Source organism: Arvicanthis niloticus, chromosome 5 (assembly GCF_011762505.2).
Source record: "Arvicanthis niloticus isolate mArvNil1 chromosome 5, mArvNil1.pat.X, whole genome shotgun sequence".
Classification (NCBI taxonomy): Eukaryota; Metazoa; Chordata; class Mammalia; order Rodentia; family Muridae; genus Arvicanthis; species Arvicanthis niloticus.
Genome location: NC_047662.1, coordinates 34,633,659 through 34,655,862, shown reverse-complemented (window position 1 = coordinate 34,655,862; position 22,204 = coordinate 34,633,659). Strand labels below are relative to the sequence as shown.

At 47.2% G+C, this 22,204-nt stretch overlaps 1 protein-coding gene and 1 pseudogene across 5 annotated transcripts in view; both read right to left on the bottom strand.

Moving 5' to 3' along the window:
* Cfap57 (cilia and flagella associated protein 57) overlaps positions 1-22,204 on the bottom strand; it is a 68,881-nt gene that overhangs the window by 25,227 nt on the left and 21,450 nt on the right. For 4 of the 5 annotated variants that reach the window (XM_034503723.2, XM_076934320.1, XM_076934321.1 and 1 more), the window contains 11 exons: positions 20,880-21,019; positions 19,958-20,123; positions 19,099-19,212; positions 17,838-18,050; positions 15,180-15,353; positions 10,148-10,309; positions 5,150-5,305; positions 3,780-3,873; positions 2,798-2,988; positions 2,016-2,189; positions 299-457 (listed from right to left, as the gene is read on the bottom strand). In XM_034503723.2, coding sequence (XP_034359614.1) covers positions 299-457; positions 2,016-2,189; positions 2,798-2,988; positions 3,780-3,873; positions 5,150-5,305; positions 10,148-10,309; positions 15,180-15,353; positions 17,838-18,050; positions 19,099-19,212; positions 19,958-20,123; positions 20,880-21,019 — 1,743 coding nt within the window. Of the gene's footprint in view, positions 1-298; positions 458-2,015; positions 2,190-2,797; positions 2,989-3,779; positions 3,874-5,149; positions 5,306-10,147; positions 10,310-11,956; positions 12,168-15,179; positions 15,354-17,837; positions 18,051-19,098; positions 19,213-19,957; positions 20,124-20,879; positions 21,020-22,204 lie in introns of those variants that run through there. The other variant, XM_076934322.1, reaches the window with a different exon arrangement.
* On the bottom strand, positions 11,236-12,006 carry LOC117709386 (mitochondrial import inner membrane translocase subunit Tim23 pseudogene; annotated as a pseudogene).

The following is a 22,204-nucleotide window of genomic DNA, read 5'->3' as shown; positions in this document are numbered from 1 at the left end:
AGCAGGGATCTGGGAGCCGGCTGGTCTAGGTTCTTATCTGAAGTCTGTCCCTTATAAACTATGAGACGTTGAGCAGTAAACTCAGCCTCCTGGAACTTGGCTTCATGAGATACAACCCCGGGTTGTTGGTGGAACTGAGTGTGGTGTGTTGGCATGAGCTCCATGCCAAACACACAATGGGCACTTTGGAGACTGTTCTTCCTCCACCAAGTCAGGTAGATGATCTCAGAGAAGCCAGAACCCTTTCGGCTCCGGGTCTGTCTGGGCAGTGGCCGGAAGGGCAGCGAGCGGCTCTCACCTTGTCCTGAATGGTCTCATCCCTCTCCTGGATCTCTCTCTTGAGCCCTTGGATGTCTTTCTCCAGGGACTTGATGACGCCCTGCAGCTTCATCTGCTCTGTCTTGAGGATCTCGATGTCATTGGTACGCTCTTCGATCTCCTTCTGCAGGCTGCTGAACTGAGGAAGCAGACAGCAACAGTGAGGACCCCTGGGGCCTCTGAGTGGATCCCCATCTCCCCGCCTCCGGGAGTGAAGAGACCCCATCACTCAGCATCCATGGGCTTTGGGGAATAGATTTCGTTATCACTGTTATTTTCTGTGGGGACAACCTTTTTGTAAATTGACAAATATTTTCCCCCCAATACTTGAAAATTTCATACTGGCATACAATGTACTGTGGCCATACCCACCCCTCTCCTACCCTCTCCTACCTCTGTCCCAGTTCTCACACACACCTCCCTTCTTCACAACTACTTTCCCTCTTACTGTAAGGAGACAAGCTCTTTTTATGTAGCCAGACTGATCTTGAACTCAAGATCCTCCTGCCTTAGGTCCTAAGTCCTGGGGTTACAGGGATAGGCTATCATGCTTATATTGTTTGTCCCAGAGAGTGGGTTTTTCAAGAATTTGAAACAGTTCAGTATTTTTCCAGGTCAAATGAGTGATGGACTCATTTGTACCACTGTAGTAATATCCAGGTCTATTGAAGGTTCTCACCTTCCTAATGCTGCGACCCTTTAAATACCGTTCCTCATGTTGTGGTGACCCTCAACTATGAAATTATTTTGTTGCTACTTTATAACTGTAATTTTGCTGCTGTTAGAAATTTTGATGTAAATATTGATATGCAGGATAGCTGATATGTGACCCTTAACCTGTGGCTCAGAACCATACTCTATTTACTACAGGAGAGAAAAGTCTGTCTATGAGATGCTTTAGAGACCCGTTATCTAGATGGACCATGGTTCTTCTGAGACCATACTGACCTTGGGAGTTGATCAAGGTCACAGAGATGAGCCACTGTAGCCATGTCCAAGGAGGGAGAGCCTGGTTATCCTGGGAGTCACCAAACAGTGCGATTTCTAACAGGAAGCTTTGATTCCTAATGGGCTTGCTTTGAACTTAGCTTCTCTGTGGCTAACCATTTTAGAGGAAGAGAAACAGTTCTATGGGGATCTGTGGATGGAGGTGCTTCCTCTCTCAACATCTGTCAATTAAACGGCTGCCTCATCTTGCAGTTGGAGCATCTTACGCTTCCCACCCACTCTTCTGAGGAGAGGTCTCTGAGTGGGAATGTCCTGGGCAGAGGCATCTCTAAGCTGAGCAGCTGCCCATCTCTTCCTCACACCATTGCCATTCCCAGCAAATCCTACTTGTCCAGAAAGGAAAGTTCAGAGCATCATTTTGTGGACAGGAAGCCCATGAGAAGGAAGGAAAGCGTCAGGAGTGGTGGTACACTCCTGTAATCCTAGGACCTGGGAGAATGAGGCAGGAGGATCATGAGTTTGAGGACAGAAATGGGTGTTGCAGTGAGATCTAAGCCAGCCTGGGATACATGGTAAGTTCCAATCTCATGCTTCCCCAAAGAGGATGGGAAGCCAGATGTAGTCCTTTCTGAGGGCCCTGGAGGAGGGACCTCTGTGTGGTCACCCAGGGCTGACTGTCCACATGCCCCTTGCCCCCAGCCTCCTCCAGGATGCTTCCAGGGCCTAGGTCATGGGATAGCAGCCCCTACCTTCTTCCTCATGATTCCCGTCTCTCCCTTGAGCCGCAGGTTGGACTCCTTCTCATCCCGAAGCTTCCTCTCATACTTGGTTTTGATGTCTTGGATCTCTCTGTCCTCATCTTCTTCAATCTGCTTCTTGGTTTCCTCGAATTCCCGAAGCTGCTGTCGGACGTCTTCCTGTGCCTGGCTCAGAGTGGGGAAGGGAGAGAAAATGTGTGCTGAGGGTCTGGGATCACAAGCGCACAGAAGCCTTTCTCATGAAAGATGAGTCAAATCACAGAAATGGAAGCCAAGGCCCTGTCCTGTCTCCTGTCTATCCAGGTCAGGCCTCAGGGTCTTCCTTCCACCTCTTCCTCTTACCAACAACCCTGAACCCTGCATGTCCTGTTTTATCTCTGTTCTTCTGGGACAGGGTTTCTCTGTGTGGCTTTTTGGCTTTCCAGGAACTCTGTAGACCAGGCTGATCTCAAACTCTGAGATCCGCCTGCCTTTGCCTCCCAGGTGCTGGGATTAAAGGCGTGTGCCACCACCTGGCCCAGACACATCTTTAGAGAGCTCAGCTCACTGTAATTATGAAATTATTTGGTTATCTCTTCCCCGAGATGAGAGTGCCCTGAGGGTAGAAACCTTGTCTCCTGTGTCCATACTTCTAGGGAACAGTGCCCGCTGCACACAGTACCTGGGGGTCAAGCGGCTGACCAACTGAGAAGCTCAGATTACCCCACCCCCAAGCAGATCCATGCTGCCCTTTCTCACAGATGGGAAGGTGGAGTGTGGCTCCCTGGCATCACCTCCTCTAGAAGGCCAGTTTTCTCCTGGAGTTTGGCCTCGTAGAACTCTGTCAGTTCCTCCAGTGCTTGGCTCTTCGTCTCATCGTTATCCCGGAGCTGCTTCTCGTACTCCTCCTGCATCCTCTGTGACTTGAGCTGCAGCTCCTGGTACTTCTCGTATTCAAGGAGCAGCTTCTGGTTGTTACAACACTCTGGGGGAGAGGCAGGGGCGTCTGGGTGGCATGTGGGCAGACAGCGGCAGCCTCCAGAGCCAAGGTTCAATGACTGCCTCTGTCTCGACAAGTGGCTAAGCTCCCTGCTCCCAACTCTGGACAGAGAGGAATCACTTTTATGAAGGTGGAGGTAGGAGGCATTTGAGGGTTCGGGGCCAGGGAAATGTCCAGAGTGTGCAATACAGATTTCATAGCCCCACTTTATCGATGATCAAACTGAGCCTTGGTAAGGCCAGGGGATACCCTGGAAGACAGCAAGGACGGGCTGAGACTGGGACTCAGAAGTCTGTTAGGCTCCAAACCTGAATCTTCCACTGGGATGTAAGAGGTCAGGTGGGTGGGGCTGGAGAGATGGCTCAGCGGGTAAGGGCACTGACCGTTCTTCCAGAGGTTCTGAGTTCAATTCCCAGCAACCACATGGGGGCTCACAACAATCTGTAATGGGATCCAGTGCCCTCTTCTGATCTGGCGTGTCTGAGGACAGTGGTGGTGTACTCACACACACAAAATAAAATGAAATCTTAAAAAAGAAAAAAGAAAATTTTAAGAGGTGCTATGTGTGTATTTTGAGGAATGGGCAAATACACAGGAAGGAAAACCATGGTGACTTCCAATAAAGTAGTGTATTCATAGACAGAGTCCTATCCCCTGACTTCTGCTGTGTCTGGGGTGGGGGAAAGAGGGGCATCTTTCAGATGGTTATCCCTAAACTGCCTATGCCAACCCTGGCTAACTGCCTTTAGCCTCATGGCTCCCCCTTGTGGACTTACCCAGGTCTTGCAGCTCCCGGGTCTGTTTATCCATGAGCTCTTCTAAGCGTTCTCGGTGACTGATGTCCTGTTTTTCTTTCTCTGTTTTTAAAACCTGAAACAGAAAGTCACCGTTTCTCACTTCCGCACATTTGCCAAGGCACCAATAGGTCAAGAGCTACTTTTACTGGCAACACTGTCATTCATAAACTTTTCTCAAGCCCTTACTTTGCACCAGACATTGTTCTGTGGAGCTATGACCACATGGCTACCTTCTATCCACTTCCTATTTCACTTTGAAAGTTCTATGCTTTTACTCTTGATGCACACGTAGGAAAATAGATTCATCAGCAAAGAGTTTGGGTTTGGACAGGAATCAAGTAGATTTTTAGGAGAAAAAATAAACAGGGACTCATTCCAATCATCTACTGCTGATGGCTCAGTGTGGTGGTGCACACCTTTAATCCCACCGCTCAGGAGGAAGTGGCAGGTGGAGCTCTATGAGTTCAAGGCCAGTCTGGTCTATGCTATGAGTTCCAGTCCAGCCAGAGCTACAAAGAGAAACCCTGTCTCAAAAACTAAATCAAACCAAACCAACCATCCGACCAAACAAATCCAGCAAAAGCCCCAACTGGATGCTACCGGCACATGGCTGTCTTCAGTATGTTTGTTTATATGTAAGTATTTACTTGAGACAACCAGCTGCTGGCAGGCTGAGGGTGCCACCCTGGGGCCTGGCTTGGTGTTTAGCTTACAAACAGCACCAAACACTTGATGCCTGGCTGAATGAATTATAAGTAAATACATGAATAAGTTTGACAGCCAAGAGCTTTTCAACCCATGAAGATAAGTTACCAGTACAAACACCCATTGGCCAAAAGATGCGGATGAGCAGGCCAGGCAGGTTTGGTGTGGCACAAAGACGGGCTTGTAAATCTCTGGGCTGAGCCTAAGCACACACTGCCAAGACAGGTTTTATTTCGGACAGTCTGGAGATCAGCGCCTTCGAGTCCCTTCTCTAGCATTCTTGTCATTTCATCTCTCAGAAGTGAGTTTTTCCTGGTTACAAAAATAAATACTCACTGTAGACAATCTGGAAATTACAAAAGTCTATGAGGAACAAAAGATAAGTTATCCGCAACAGCAGCTTTTGGGATAATCACCCGGTACTGCTTCTCCACGCACCTGTTTTACCTGGCAGTACCCTTCACTATAGAAAGCTTTATATTCCGTCTGACCTGCTCAGTCCCCTGTCATACACATCTCCCCCAGCAGCCAGGCTTAACTACTCAATAGTACAGATGCCCTTAGGCCTTGCAGCTGGCCCCCGTGCTCAGCAACGTGGAAGCTGCTTATTGCTGAGGCTGCTTGTTCGGGCTCCCGAAACACACCTGGTTCTTTGTCTTTAAGGACTCCATCTCCTGGATGAACTTATCCGTCAGCTCCTTGATCTTCTCCGAGTAGTTCATGTCCTTCAGCCGGAGCTGATACTCATTCTCCATTTTCAGTTCTTCTACACGTGTCTTCAGCTCCAGCATAATCTGGGCCTTTGGGAGAAGGATGCGGAATCAGGAGCGCTCACAGTAGTGGGAGCTGGGACCCACTGCTCTGACACTTCACATGCACTGCCAGCTAGAACTTGTCACCATTTCCCCCACAAGATGTACAGGTGACATGAGGACACAGAAGAGAGTCTTCCTTTATCTTTCCAATATGTGCTCAGTGGCCCTACTATGTGCCAGTAGCTCTCATGTCTCCCTCAAATTGGCATAAATGTTACCTGTCTGGTGAGGCCCACTGAGACCCTCTATTTAATCCAACTACTTTCCCCTTCTTGTCCTTGGCATGGAACTCTTGACTGCTTCTTAAGCCCATCTTATGCTCTATTTTTAAAAATTATTTCTTCAGATACCAGCACGTGGTAGCTGTTAAATGATTTGCTTTTTTTTTTTTTTAATTCTGTTGTCTTTTTCTTTCGTTAGAATTTAAGCTCCCCACAGGTGATATATTTGCTGGTTTTGCTCTCCACCATAGCAGGTACACAGTTAAAACATAGTAGGTACTCAAAAGACAATTCCTTTCTCTGTGTTTGCTACTGGGAATCAAATCCAGGGCCTCACACCCCTAGAGTCTGATATTGGGCCACACACAACCACAGAAGATAACTTGTCCCCATGAAATGCATAGCCCATTGAGGCAGCCAGATAAACATATAAATTGCAGCTAAGCGTCCAGTGACATGGGTCACTGTCCGCTCTCATGTCCTTTGTTCCTGTGCTTCCATCATTGCCATTACTTTTATGAAGGTCCCATTTGTGCTTGGCTCCGAAGTCTAGTGTTTGTCTGTCCCGTTACTACCACGGTTTTCTGAAGGCCCCGTCACATGAGTCGCCCTCATTTTCTGAAGAGCCGATGCTGAAGACTGGGAAAGGACTCAGGTGGTTTCTTCCCGCTCACCTTGAGATTACACTCCACACACCCCCACCTTGTTTTTGCTGGTCTGTTTCCCATACCTCCGGGTCAACAGGTGTGTGTTACATTTATTTCTGTACTCCTAACTGGCACCTGGTGTGGACTGAGAGGAGGGATGTCCACTGGGGTCCCTGTGTGGTTTGGTGGCAGTTGGAAGCAGAGGTAGAGGGGTGTAAGCTTGGAAACCACTGAAGTGTTACAGGACGCATCCGCGGTGTATGGAGGCTGGCTTTGAGGGGATGCAGACTTCCTGATGATGATGGGCAGCAGAGCGTGTTAGAGGTGAGGTGGTTAGCTGGGAGGTGACTACAGAGTTCAGGTGAGAGGTGGGAGGGGATGGAGGTGAGATGGGGGAGGGGAGCATGGAGAAATGGAGAGAGTGTAGAAAGAGATTCTGGAAAATGTGCCCAACTGGCTCTGTGGTGGTGAGAGGCATTGGAAGACTCCCTGGGTAAACTGGCTGTACCTGGGTTGGAGTTGATCTGTCTGGCTTCACTGCGCTGTCTGCAGAGCCTCGCACAGATGCAACAGCACCATCAGTACTGCTAGGTGTTCTGCAGGTGTGGCCCCACAGCCTGTGCTGGACCAGGGAGACATTTATTGTTGCAAGTGGTCCAGTTTTTGATGTGGGACATTCAAGGTGTTTGTTCATTGGCCTTCTGGATTCTGCCGTTGCACTGCTGCAGGGTATCTTTCCATGGTAGGAATCTTGTCTCGGTACTTCCTGACTCAAGACCTATCTGCCTGAGCTCCAGCCTAACTTTTCCCATCTAAGACAAGTAAAAGCCCTCTGTGGTCTCAGATTTTCTCCAGCTTTCTTCTCCAAAACAGATTCTACTGACAGCTGCTAGGCCCATCTTCCTGGAGGTTCGCCCCTTTGCCCCTCCACACACTGCTGGTTGGATATGGAAGGCCTTTTGTTCTGGTAGTGCTACGCAGGGCTTGCATCTCTGATACAACCTGGCCTGTGTCCCACGGCAGTGATCTCTTGTAATACCACTTCAGCTTGCTTCCCTGCTTTCTTTCCCCTGGCTTTCCTCCCAGGCTTCAGGCACAGAGGGACCCTCTGTGTAACTCTGATGCTCCAGCGTTGGTGGCCTGTCAGGTAGACAGCAGACGCGTCTGTTGCCAGCATGTACACTTGTACGTCCAAATGACTGAGTGAGTGAGTCCCTGAGAGATGGTTACAAGGAATATCAGAGAATAAAAAGATGGGGAGCTGGATTTGGGAGAATGGGGAGTGTCATTCAATGGACATAGAGAGAGGAGGCCAAGAGGGAGCTGGGGAGAGGTTTGCAGAGAATCATCCTGATGGATGTGGGAGACGAGGGAAGCTCAGGAAGTGGGACACATATACACACACACTACACACACATACACACACACTATACACACACACACTATACACACACACACACCACACACCACACACACACACACTACACACACACCACACACATACACACACACCACACACATACACACACACCATACACACTACACACACACACCATACACACACACACCACACACACACACACACTACACACATACCACACACACTACACACACACACACCATACACACACACACCACATACACACCACACACACCACACACACACACAATACACACATATACTATATATACACACTACACACACACACACACCAAACACACCACACACTACATATATATACCACACACACACTATACACACTACACACACACACACACCACATACACACCACACACTACACACACTATACACACATACACACCACACACACACCACACACTACACACACACCACACACTACACACACACCACACACACACTACACACTACACACATACCACATACACACCACACACACACCACACACCACATACACACCACACACACCACACACACACACAATACACACATATACTATATACACACACTACACACACACATACACACCACATACACACCACACACACACACCACACACTACACACACTATACACACATACACACCACACACACACCACACACTACACACACCACACACACACCACACACTACACACACCACACACACTACACACACACCACATACACACCACACACTACACACACACACACACCACATACACACCATACACACCACACACATACACATACCACATACACACCACACACACTACACACACACACACACACACACACATACCACACACCACACACACACACAATACACACATATACTAAATACACACATACACACACATTATATTTTCACTGTGGTGGCAGCAGTGCTGTCATGTCTGGCTCTGGTCAGGGGTGAGGGGTCAGGGGTCAGGGGTGAGGGGTCAGCCAGGACACTGTCAGACCTTGAGCTTATCCTTGTATCACCTATTTAGTTTCTCTACCCTCTGGGAAGAACAAGAAGAAAACAGAGAAGAGAGAGCAGACATGTTTGCCACAGGGAGGCTAGGTCCTCTTCCCTCCAGGGCTCTGTGGAAGGGCTGCCTAACGACCACCAGGGCCCTCCGTCCTGCTGTGCCTTTGCATTGCTGTTCTGGCAGGTTTATTGTCTCTCTCCTCCCATGACTGTGAGCGTCCTGATCATAGTCAAGTCTGACTTCTCCAAACACTCACTCTGGGGGCCTAGCCAACTGCAGGCGGCTCGCTCAGCTACACAGATTCTCTTCCCAAGTGGCAGTGACTGTGTAGCTCTGGGATGCTCTGAGAGCCAGACGTTCAGCTTCAATCATGAGCTGTGCCGGAGGCTATGCACTCAGATTTCAGCAAAACATTTTCTGTGTTGAACTTGTTGTGTGAGCAGGAGAGAGGTTCTCTTGGAATAGCGACCAAGAGCCATCTCTTAGATTCAATCTGGAATCTAATGATGGTTCAATATTTACCAGCACAGTGGGTTTGGATCCAGCACTAAAACTCTTTGAGGTTGATCAATAACTCTTGAGTCATGGGGGCGAGCAACAGTATCTTTTTCACAGAGGCTAAGAGATATAATATGTCACTGGTACTGTGGCTGCTGCATGGCAACACTCCTTTTCTTCTTTCCTTCCTTTCCTTCTTTCTTATTCTGAGACAAGGTCTTACTATAGCCCATGCTGTCCTCAAACTCAGGGTCCCCCTGTCTTAGCCACCTGTGTGCTGGGATTACAGATGTGAGCTACTTACAAGTGTGTGTGTGTGTGTGTGTGTGTGTGTGTGTGTGTGTGTGTGTGTGTGTAAGTGTGGAGTCCAGAGGTTGACGGTGGGTGTCTCCATCAGTTGCTCTAGAGTTTGTTTTCTGTGACAAGGTATCTTGTTGGACCTATGGCTTACCAGCTCAGTCAGGTTGTCTTGCCAATGAGCTCCAGGGTCGTCTTGGTCTCTTCGAGCCCTAGCACTGGGGTTATATACACAGACCTTTGCACCCAGCTGGTTGCTGGTGATCCAATCTCAGGTCTTCATGCTTGCCTGACTGAGCCATCTCCTTCTCATCCCCCCACCCCACCCCACCCTGGGTCACGGATTTTAAAATGAAGGTTCATTTGCACAGGAAATAATTATGCCTCACAGATATGATCTGGGCATGTAGCTTGCCAGTTTAATTTTATGAATGCATATTGCTTATCTTTAAAGTCCCTAGCCCTGGTTTCTGCTCCTACAGTGTGGGAAAGTGGGATCACAGGACTGGAGCACAGGATGATCATGGGGTAGAGAGACAGGCAGTGTGAGGGTGGAGGCGGTCAGGAGGCAGCAAGCGGGATGACTCACTGGTATGAATGGGGTTGTGAAGGGAGCTGTGATAGTCTGTACAAGGGATGGGGATGGGCAGACTTTCAGAGGGCCTTCCTGAGCTTTCTGAATTTAGTCTGCTAAGGAATGCTGTGTTCCTCCTCATTAACCCCAGTTCTTACCTTCTCTTCCATGTCTGTCTTAGTCACGAGTACCTCTTCAGCGAAGCCCACCTCCCTCTCTCGTTTGATTCCCCGACCATCCTTATCAAAGACCTTCCAGGTGAACAGGCAGCCGTCCTCAGCAGCCGTCAGCAGGAACTGGTCATCAAAGGTGAGCAGTATCTGTGGAGGCAAGGAGCAAGAAGAAGAAGCTTTCTGGGGCCGTAAATGGCCAGGGTGGAGCTGGCTACAGGACAGGTCTCTGTCCTCGCAACCCTGCGTTCTTCACTGCGTCCATGGGCTTATGTGCTCTCTAGCAGGGGACCCAGACAGAAGTGCCCTGGTGCAACAACAGACTTCCTTGTTTGAGTATGAGGGAGTCGGTGTTTGGGGAGAGAGAATCTCCAGCTCATTCAATAGCAAAGAGCGGAAGTGTGACGCTCTTCTGGCATCGACCACATATTCAGGGATGATTTCCTGGTGCCACCATGTGTAGACGGGGAGAGTTAGTTGAGCCTGTGTCCTTCTTCATCTTGCCTCTGCATGTCATGCAGGTCCCTGCTTCAGTGTGGCTCTCACTATGCTAATGGAATAAAAGTAGCCCTGGGTAGCCATGGACCTATTGTTGTGACTTCATGATGCTTTTGTCTCTTCCCACCTGGCATTTGTCCCTTATCGGCTACGACAGGCCTTAATTGAGTTCAGGAGCAGAGTGGATCATGACATTGCCTCAGTGAATTTGATTTTAATGATCTTATTTTCTGGGCTTTGGGTTTCTGGCACTGCTGCTGCCGACGAGAGTCTTTGACGGCTGAGCTGGATTACTGACTCCCTGGAGGCTGAGCTACATTTTTTTTTTTTTTCTATTTTCATCCTTTATTTGGAAAGCAGGGCAACATTAAGTTTTAGATTTTTTAATGAATTAACATGGTAATAAAAGTACGGCCTGAATTTGGAGAGTAAGCAGTTTTCCAGTTTGGGGATAGGAGGTGCAAGATCATCTCCAAAGGAGAAGAGAACGCAAACTCAGTGAGCCACTGAAGGGCTTGACTTCCACTCACTGAGGGCAAAAAGTCCAGGCTAACCATCCATGTTCTTTGTCACAGCAAACCAGAGTCTCCAATTTTTCAAAGTAATTGTAGGTACAAGAGAGAAATCAACTCCAGACTGACTTATTAATTGATCTGGATGACTGTGATTGTCCCCCATTCCTGAGATGGCAAAAATCTTCAGAGTGATTGTTGGAGCAGGGAACCTTTCATGTGCTCCCAGTTGTTATACAGTGCAAAGAGACTGGTGAGTGTCAGTCCTGCCAGGGTACCGCGTGCTATTCCTCGAAGACCACCTGTACGTTTATACAACAATCCCGTCATGGTTCCAGCTGCTATTGTGTCGAGGTCATCTTCTGCACCTCGTGTTTTCTCAATGATAACACCAAAAGCAATATAGAGCAAAGCCAGGGAACCTAGAGTATTAGCCCAAAGTGTCCCTGCCTAGTCACCATATTCAAACTCTGTATATTTCTTGGTTTGGACCAGGCCATGCTCTGGGTTTCCTTCAATCCTAAACAAAGACTGTTCATTGCCCTGAATGCAACATCCTCCAATGGTAGAGAAAGCTAATTCAAATCTGCCTTGGGTTTTATTAGCTCCAGTTGGCAAAATAAATTAATCAGTATTCTGAATGAGATAGCGTGGATCCACATTTAAATAAGGAGACAGGGCTCCCATACCAGTCAGCGGGACTCTGGCCAAATCAGCGTTCGAGTAACTGATCCTTCCGCTCTGAAGAAGACAGCTAGCCCACTGGTGGATTCCAGCTAGCCCACTGGTGGATTCCAGCTAGCCCACTGGTGGATTACTTCCTCCACCACCTTCCATGAGGTCACAGCAAACGTCAGTGGGCTTCCCACCATCACCTCAGGCTGGGGTCATGGAGTCGTGTGTTCGACAGCAACAGTGGGAAGACTTGCGTTGCTATTGCCATCTTCACATGCTGACCTTCTGGGTGCCAGCTCAGTTAAGCACAGCACTTCCCTGATCTACATTAAAAAAAAAAAAAAAAAAAAAACTACCAATTTCCTGATGTGCATGTCAACTCCTAAGACTGAGGGCCAGCTTGTCTCAGGCACAGCCACCCAGCAAGGAAGGTTGGAGATCATCAAGAGGGGAGCTATGTCAGCGCTCATCTAGACTCTACATGGGCAGCAGCAATGCTCTCTGCCCCCAGTCATTTCTGCAGCCCCCGAGAAGCATCCGTTTGAGGGACACTCAATCATATAGAAAAATTCTTATAATAATGTTAAATTTTTAAAAAGCAGGATGCAAAAGAGTGACCATATAGTATGATCTTTAGTTCAGACACATGATATATATGAGAAAGGATGAGATCAGCGTCTGAATGATGTTTCTGCTGTGAAGGCCTGCCTTATAATATAAATACACTCTGCTTCTATAATTAAAGACCATCTAACCACAAAACTGAGTAGATCTGGAGGGAAGACAGGACTATCTTGTGGCACTTTACTTTCAACCCAGTGTGCATGTTCAGTACAGAAATGTGTCATAATAAAAAAAAGCCTTTTCTAATGAGTACCGTTACCTACAGGTAAGTGTGATGGATTGATTGAATGAGAGTGGTCCATAGGCTCAGAGATTTGAACACTTGGTCTCCAGTTGGTGGAACTATTTGGGGAGGATTAGGAGGTGTGGCTTTGCTGAAGGAGGTGTGGCCACTGGGGGCTGGTTTTGAGGAAGGCTCATGCAATTCCCAGTGTTAGCTTTCTGCCTTGTGGTTGTGGATCAATGTGTGAGTCTCAGCTGTTCCTTCACTCTGTGGTCACAGACTCTAACCCTTTAAAACTGTAAGCCAAATTAAACACTTTTTTTTTTTTAATAAGTTGCCTTGGCTGTGGTATTTTATCACAGCAGTAGAAAAGTAACTAAGACAGTCAGCCAATACAGAATTCAAGACATAACTAAAATATTTTTCATGTTATCCCATCTCAAATAAAGGAGACATATATTTTCTCAGGATCTATTTTTAAGGGGTCTGTGTAACACCTCCCCAACCCCCATGAATAACTTTTGCTTTTCTACTGGCTCTGACTTATTAGCATCTGTTTTTCATGCTAGAGAATGCTTTTTCATTCACTTCTTCTAGCAAAATACAAACACTGTAAAATTTACCGCTTTAACCATTTCGTGGTATACAGTTTGTAATCAACACATCTGTAGAGCTCTGAGGCCATCACCTCTGTCCATCCCTATTTCTTTGTTCTTCAAATCAAAGTCTGCACAAATGGACAACAACTCCCCTTCTTTGCCCCATCTCAGAGGAGAATAGGATGACCACCATTCTATCTTCTATCATTTTTGACTAGTCTTAAGGATCTTCTTTTAAAAATGTGAATTAAAGCTGGGCTGTGGTGGCGCACGCCTTTAATCCCAGTACTTGGGAGGCAGAGGCAGGCGGATTTCTGAGTTCGAGGCCAGCCTGGTCTACAGAGTGAGTTCCAGGACAGCCCAGGCTATACAGAGAAACCCTGTCTCTAAAAACCAAAAAAAAAAAAAAAAAAAAAAAAAAAAAGTGAATTAAGGCTCTATTGGTCAGTTTGGGCGAGTCACAGGTGGACATGATCTTAATTTGCCGTTCCACACACTCAAATCCTTGACAGTGGGCAATGGTGGGGCGTGGAAAGAACCCAAAGGTCTCAGAAGTGGACAAAGCTTTGGGGACCAGAACTGACACCCCAGGAATAAATCCACATTGGAAAAGTTGCCACTGAGCAGTGGAGATCCTGCAGATGCCAGATCCCTTGTCCACCCTGGCTCTAGGCTGGGAAGCCAGTGACCATATCTTATAAACTTCATGGTTCATAAAAACTGAAAAAGCCCTGGAAAGGACCACAAAGTCCACCTCACAGTGGGACTCTAAGCTTTGAGCCCATTTTCACTACTGTTAAGCAGCTGGTGAGGTCAGAGGGCACTGTTAACCTGTTTGGGATTGGGTTGTTTTATTTAGTATAGTGTACTTAAAACCATTCAGGTTGTAGCACAGTGCAGGGCTCCCTTCCCTTCCAAGACTATTACTCCTCTGTATGTCTGAAATCCGTTTCCTTACCCATCCATCTGCCCCTGGACACAGGCTGCTTTCTTAAGGTAGCACTTTCCTCCATTATGACTTGAACCGTTTAGCCATTAGACATAGACATTACTTCAAAAGAAGAGGGAATAGGACTATTTGCAAAAGCATGCCTATGTTATTATTCCTAGGGGTAGTCTTTATACCCATATTCTCAGGGAGAGGTTGTGTGGTGGCTTGAATAGTTTTGGCCCACATAGACTCATGTGTTTGAATGTTTGGCCCATAGGAGGTGTGGCCTTGTTGGAGGAAGTGTGTCATTGTGAAGGCCGGCTTTGAGGTCACATATATGATCAAACTTCATCCAGTGTGGAATCCAGTCTCCTCTTGGTTGCCTTTGGATCAAGATGTAGAACGCTCAGCTCCTCCAGCACCTCATCCTGCCTGGATGCTGCCACACTTCCCCTAATGATGATAATGACTAAACCTCTGAACCTGTAAGCCAGCTCCCAGTCAATGTTTGCCTTTATAAGAGTTGTCTTGGTCATGGTGTCTCTTCACAGCAATGGAAACCCTAACTAAGACAGAATGGGTCTAGTCTCTTGGGGTGTGACTCCTCTTTTTCTGGGAGTGGTGGGCATCCGAGGGTCATTAGTAGGTATATCTCACTGAAGCTGGGAAATCTGATAGTGATCTAACTGGGATATCTATAACACCCATCCAAGGGCCCATTATTGGGTGTAATTTTGTGACAAATGATCATTAGGTGTGACTCTGGTTACTTTCCAGGATAAATTCACAGTAATTTCATCGTGGGCTTGACTAGCCAGCAGGTGCCCAGAGAATGGGTGACAGACAAATAAACAGAGAGAAGGAATGAGGAGGAGCAGGCAGCACTGAAAAGTTGCTGGGTAGGCAGGTTTGTGAGGGAAGAGCCTGGGCTGGGACCCAGTGGGGAGGCACCTCTCACCTTCGTGACGGGGCCAGCATGAGCCTGGTACTCATTGAATTCTTTCTGCAAAGGCAGTGGGTACTTCATAGCACGGATAGTCCCCACGGAAGTGCCCACAAATATCATGCGCCCAGAATGGGAGATGGTGATGGCCGTGTAGACGACGTCAAACGCTGGTATCTCTCGAAGGATCTGGAACACAGACAGGTCTGTTCAGTGGGAGGGGCTGAGCTGTGTCCCCAGTGTCCCGGTGTCACCTTAGTGGTAGAATTCTATTCAATTTTTCTATTCCTTAGAGTATTTGTTATAGTAGCCAACATGTGAAAGGCCCAAACTAAATTCAAGTTGGTTCCTCTTCTTCCTCCTCCTCCTCTTCCTCCCCTCTTCCTCTTCCCCTCCTACTCATCATCATTGTGGTACCAGGAGTGAAACTCAGGCCTCACACATGCTATGCAGGCTCTCCCATCACTGAGCCCACCTCCTAGTTTCTAAAATAAATAAATAAATAAATAAATAAATAAATAAATAAATAAATAAAATTTTGAGACACTGTGTAGCTTTAGGTGGTCTGGGACTTACTAAGTAGACCAGGCTTGCCTCACAGAGACCCACCTGCCTCTGCCTCCCAAGTGCTGGGATTAAAGGTATGTGTAACCATGCCCATCTGGAGCTCCCAAATCTTATGTGGTGTGTGTGTGTTTACACCAGTGTGAATACACGGAGGCCAGCAGGACACCAGGCACCCTATTCTATCAATTCCTGTCTTATTCCTTTGAGACAGGGTCTCTTCACAGATCTTGGAGCTATACAGATGGCCAGCAAGGCCCCATGATCCTTTTCTCTCTGTCCTGCCCCCATCTGCCCAGTCCTGGGGTTACAGATCACAACTCAAGTCCTCATGCTTGCACTGCTTGCACAACGAGTGCTCCTTCAGCCCCCAGTGTCCCTTCAGCTCTAGTTTCTTGACTAATAACCTGTTGTGGGTGTTAGGAACAATAAGAATGGAATGGCCAGAAATCCTCCTACGGCACTAAATGCAAACACTGTTTGTAGTGGTTTGAATAAAAATGGCCCCATAGGCCCATAGGGAGTGGCACTGTTAGGAGGTATGGCCTTGTTAGAGTAGGTGTGGCTTTGTTGGAGGAAGTGGTGGGCTTTGAGGTGTCAGAAGCTCAAGCCTGACTAGTGGGTCACTATCTTTTTTTTTTTTCTCCTGCCTGTGGATCCAGATGTAGAGCTCTCAGCTGTCTCTCCAGCACCATGTCTGCTGCATGCTGCTATGCTTCCCGCCATGACGATAATGGACTAAACCTCTGATGTGTAAGCCCGCCCCAATTAAACGTTTTCCTTTATGAGTTGTCTTAGTCATGGTGCCTCTTCACAGCAGTAAAACCCAAACTAAGTCACTGTCTTCTATCTTTTACCTGTTGTAACTCACCTGCTCATGCCAAAACCCCTGAGGAAGTTACAGTTAAGTTTAACAAGCAGTAGGAGTCACTGAGGCAGGAAATAACTTGCCTAGGCTCCTAGGTGTGGTCAGTGGTGGCATCTTGACTGTACTGCTGTGCACACACCCCAGGGTGCCAACAAGATGATGATTGTAAATTTATCCAGGGAGTGTTTATTAATGTCTAACCTATGCACCAGGAAACTCATCCACCCCTCTCCTCACCCACCCACTCACCTAGCCACACTTTTGTTAAGGTTTGTGTGTGGGGAGTAGAGTCAGCCAGTCACCACCTAGTGGAGATGTCAGGGGGAGGGAACATGGCCCTGCCATGAGGGAATGTTATTCTGGTCTAGCTTTGTAAAAGTTGCCTAAAAATTAGGTTCAGGCCACCTGGGAATCCAAAGGAGAGATGCCCTGTGTTAACTAGGCTGTGTTCCAAACCTCTCTTAGGTTTATTTGCTCCTCTGGTAGCTATGAGCCTCCTCCCAGACCCAAGATGCCAGTCCATGACAGAAGCTGAGAAAAACCCAAGAAGCCAGAGACCGGCTGTCCCTGGGCTGGGGAAGACTATCAGACGCACTTGTATAAAGGCTCCTCGCTGAGTTCTGTCTCTGCCCTTATGTGCAGGAGTCAAATGTGGTAATATAAAAATCTGTAGGTTAGAGGTTTTGAAAGAACACAGTAGCAAGCCTGGGTGACGGATGGCAGGGGCTTTATCTCAGCTGAGTGCGGAAACAGGGTTAAGAGTGTGGTTTAATTAAAAATTACATTTTAATTAAAATTTTGTATATGCATGAGCAAAATGGTGTGTGCGTGTCTGTATATCAGAGGACAACCAGTGGAAACTGGCTCTCTCCTTCTACCATGTGGATGGAACCCAAGGATCCACCTCAAGTCAGGCTTGGTGGCATGTGTCTTTACTGGTGGAGCCATCTTGGTGGCCCAAGGCTGGTTTAGAGATGTTGCTGATCTCCATGTGTGTGTGTGTGTGGGGGGGGGGGGGGGATGGGAAGTAGTGGACATCAAGATGGAAAGGTCAAGGGGCTCCACATTTTGATCCTTTCAGGGGAATCAAAGAGTGGTGAACTGACATGACCCATTAGAGAATGTAGTAGGTGCTGTCCCACGAAGGAGGGCCCTCTCCCATCCATGCTTCCCAGCAGAAGCTCAGGAGCCTGCCATCTGTGGTGCTGTAGAGCAGCCAGAGTGAGGGAGGGTGGACTCACCAAAGAATCCGCAATCTCCTTGAGAGTCTGGTCGGATCCGACAGCGAAGATAACTTTGGCATCAGGGGAGGTAGTGACAGAGTTGTAGCTACAGGACTTGAGCACACACTCTGTCTCCCTCTTCCCCGTGGACAGATTCCATTCATACACGGCGCCATCCGTTCCAGCAGAAATCAGTTTGCTGTCATCTAAGTTCCACACAAGTGATCGAATCTGCAAGGGATGCAGACACACCTGGGTAAGAAGAGTGTGTGCGCACACACACACACACACACACACACACACATGCACGTGCATGCACACATGCATGTACACTCACACACGCACCAGCCTGAGGAGGAGACAAACCTATACACTATAGCAGAATGTCTGTTCCTGGTAGAGGCCTGTCTGTAGGCATAAAGCATGGCTTCCTGGCCACATTGACATTCTGTTTTCTGAGATGTCTGTAAAATACTGTACACCTATTTCATTTCTGACTCTTATCACCTCTAATTTCAGTTGAACCACAGATTCATCCCATGCTTTCCCTTCCCTGTGTACTTGTAGACCTGGGTCCTATTATCTTTAACATTTGCTTTCCTGCTTTTTCTATAAGTAGCCAATCTCCTGATCCAATGGCTCCTGTTGGTGACAATGGCTATCCCCTCTCAAGTCAACGTCACACTTCAGTTGTTTAATGCTATTATCGGAAAGCCAAGTGATTTCATTTCCAATAATACTCCTAAATGCATATATTGCTTTGATACTGGATCTGAACACCCTTTGGATCCTGTGCCTCCCCAATCACGTTGTCAGCAGTGGTTTTATTAATTGCCATTTGTTCCATCTTTCTTGTGCTATTGCACTGATCAGGAAAGGTTACCAAGGAAACCACAGTGTAAAACATGTAGGAGATCTACAAGGTTCTATGCACTGGGGGCTCTGTAAACTGTCGGTTCACTGGGTGTTGCCTGATAACTATGCTTTATCCTCACAAACTCTGTACCTCTGACATGCCCTGTGATCTATCTGCGGGGTTTGCATTCCATATGTAATGGTTATGGCCACCAGCTCTGTCTGCATGTGTAACTCCTGACCACTTCCCCAGGATCAAGCCTTTGCAAGCATCCCAGCCTAAATTATGCCTACCTCTTCAGCAGACTGCAAGCTTTTCTTTCACTCAATCAGTTGCAATTTGTCTTTGCAGGCATTTTGTGGACCCCTTTGCAGGCATTTTGTGGACCCCTCGGTGCCCCTTGGCCACAGGCCACTGACTTACCTTCCCTGTGTGGCCTTTCAAATTATTGATGTTCTCCAGGTTCGTGGTGGTGAAGATGTGAATCACATTTCCATTGACTGCAGCAAACAGGTGACCTCCATTGCTAAAGGCGCACTACAGGGAGGGAGGGGCAAGTGAGCATCTGAGTGGAGGCTACTTTCCCAGGAGAGTTCAGGCAGAAGTCTGGGTGGGATTGGGAAGGGCTGTTTCCAGACACCAATAATAAAGAAAAGCAAAGCTTGGCCTGATGCCGTTGTCACAGAACCTCATGGTGTCTGCAGAAGCTCTGATTTGGGCTGGGGAGGTGATGCTTTACGTCACTTGCTTCTTCAAGCCATCTAGGGGTAATCTGATGGGCTGCAACTACAGCTCACTGTTGACTCAGTTTTCCCAGCTCCTCACAGTCTCTACTGTTCCCTTCCTGGCTGGGACTCTCATCTTGGTATTGCTTTTCTTCTTTAACCTTTATTAAGATGCCCAGGCCTATCATAGATGGAATCCCACAAAGCCCTAGGTCCAGTGAAATGGTTTTGGGGGTGTTGAAAAGCATGGACAGGGGCTGGAGTGATTGCTCAGTGGTCAGCACTGGCTGCTCTTGTAGAGGACCCAGGATCAATTCCCAGCAACCACATGGCAGCTTGAGGGGATCTGACACCCTCACACTGACACGAATACAGGCAAATCACCAATGCACATAAAGTAAAAATAAATGATTTTTTTTTAAAGAGAAGAATGAATAAGTAAACAAATAAAATCACGGACAGAACCATGTACTTCATGAGTCTGGTGACAGGTACTCTGGCTGCTGTTTTACATCACGAGGGCCCCACAAGACAGACTTAGGTCCCACAGTCTTTACCTCTTTGCATCCTCTGACAGAATATTCTTTGAAAGCACGGATGTCATCAATGAGCAGATTCATAAGGCGCAGTTTGTCAGCAAACCCCACCACAATGTAGTGTCCAGAGGGGTGGAGGCTGACTGTGTAGGCCTCTTCTTGGTATTCCTTATATAACTCCAATGTGCTGTGAGAAAAGCCAGCTACTGAGTTATGAGCTGAGCCCCCAGCCCTCTCCAGTCCCCTATTTCATTTGCTTTTGTGTGTCTGAGTTATTTCATTGTGTGTGATTACTGTGTTCTGGATTCTGATTAAAGATAATGGTCAGCACTGAGTACAGCCCATAGGGAAACTGGTGGAAACGCTGGCCAGTGATGACCGCATAGCCCTGCTGAGAGCCCAAGCATCCCAAGGACTCTGTCTACAAACAGTATCTGCCAGCAGCCCCTTGTATACATAAGAGTAAAGAGGAATATAGGTCCAGTCTGCGTTTAGAGATCGTAATGGAAGCTGTACCGGAAGACTATAACTGGTGGGGAGCTAAGGGTGGCTGGGACAGGGATGTGGAAAAAGAGAAGGAGCCAAAGGTCTAGAGAGGTCCCTGGAGCAGGGGGGACTGGGGAAAGGGAAGGCTCAGGAGGGCTGGAGAGACAAAGATATTAACAGAAGGCGAGCTATTGTGGGGTGCTCACCTCTATGGTTCTATAGTCTGGCATAGTGTCTGGCGTATAGCAAAGCATTTAATAAACCAGAAAGTAATTTTCTAGTTCTTGCAAGACTGAGAGGCTGCTGACTAATCTGGTTTTTAGTAAAAGGCTTTTCCAGATGAAAGCATCTAGGTTGTTGGATTGCAAACCTTATTAAATTAAAACACTTTGCATAAACAGACTTAACCGACTGACTTTCTGAGCACACGATAGCAGTAGAGCCTTTTTCTCCTTACTTTGATTCATAATTCCAGATGCGGACAGAGCGATCCAGAGAACAAGTTGCAATGAGGGGTTTTCGGATGCAGGTAGCTAGACCGGTGATGGATGCTGAGTGCAGTGGGTACAGCAGGTACTCGAAGTGGGCAGCCTCTCCCTGGAGAAACCACACAGAATGAGATCCAGCAGGGTAAGCAAAAGGCCGACTGTGACCTTCAGCAGGCATTAGTACCTGGCCCTTTATTAGCCTGTGCATACAGAACTCATGCTATGGCAAAGTGTCTCAATGTTACGCGTGGGTTTCCTGAAGCAGTATACTGGTGAGGCCATGGAACCTACAGGAGAACCTACTACAGCCCATTTTTTTTTCCTAAGCCGGTATAACCTCTAACTGTATTCTAAGTAGTTATCCTTATACACACAGGTAAGGGCAGCTCTCACCATCGTCAGAGAAGCTTCTTTTTTGCAGACACTGGAGAACATTGCAGAAATCCGCAATGGTCAAAGTGCAGAGAACAGCTGACCTCAGTGTGCCCACTCTCAGCTGATACATCTACAATACATCTCCCACACCAAAGACTCAGGGGCCATCCCAGAAAAGGGGGCAGAAAGACTATAAGAGTCAGAGGACCAGGGTGTGTGACAGGAAGGGGGATGCAGGGGACAGATCTGGGAGAAAAACTGGGAGGTGAATATGATCAAGATTTGTTGTATAAAATCTTTAATAATAACTAAATATTATACATATATAAATATTATATATATTATATATTATAATCTACCTACCTACCTACCTACCTATGTTATTTTAGGGGCTGGAGAGATGGCTCAGTGGTTACAACCACTGGCTGCTTTCCCAGAGGACCCAGATTTGTGTCCGAGCACCCACATGGTATCTTTCAATGGTCTGTAACTTTAATTCCAGGGACTCTGATGCTCTCTTCTGGTCTCTTACAGTACCAGGCATGCACACATGGTATACAGACACACACACAGGCAAAACTTAACCATACACAAAACAAACAAATAATCATTAAATACAACTTTAAAAATTTATTAATTTAATGGCGACACAAGTCTATCATCCTAGGCTTTAACCAGTCCTCCTCTGTGGGAACATTTATGTGGCTTCTAACTTTGTTATTTGAGAATAACACTGCAGACTGAGTGTCCTTACACATGTCTTTGTTTATCTCTCATTACTTCCTTAGGATAAGTTTCTGGATGTGGAATTCTGGGTAAATGCTATGAATGTCTTTTTAGGTGTCTTAATAAACAATGCCAAATTTCTGTCCATAGAGACTTTTCAAATTATGTGAAAACCATTAGCACCTGAGCACTG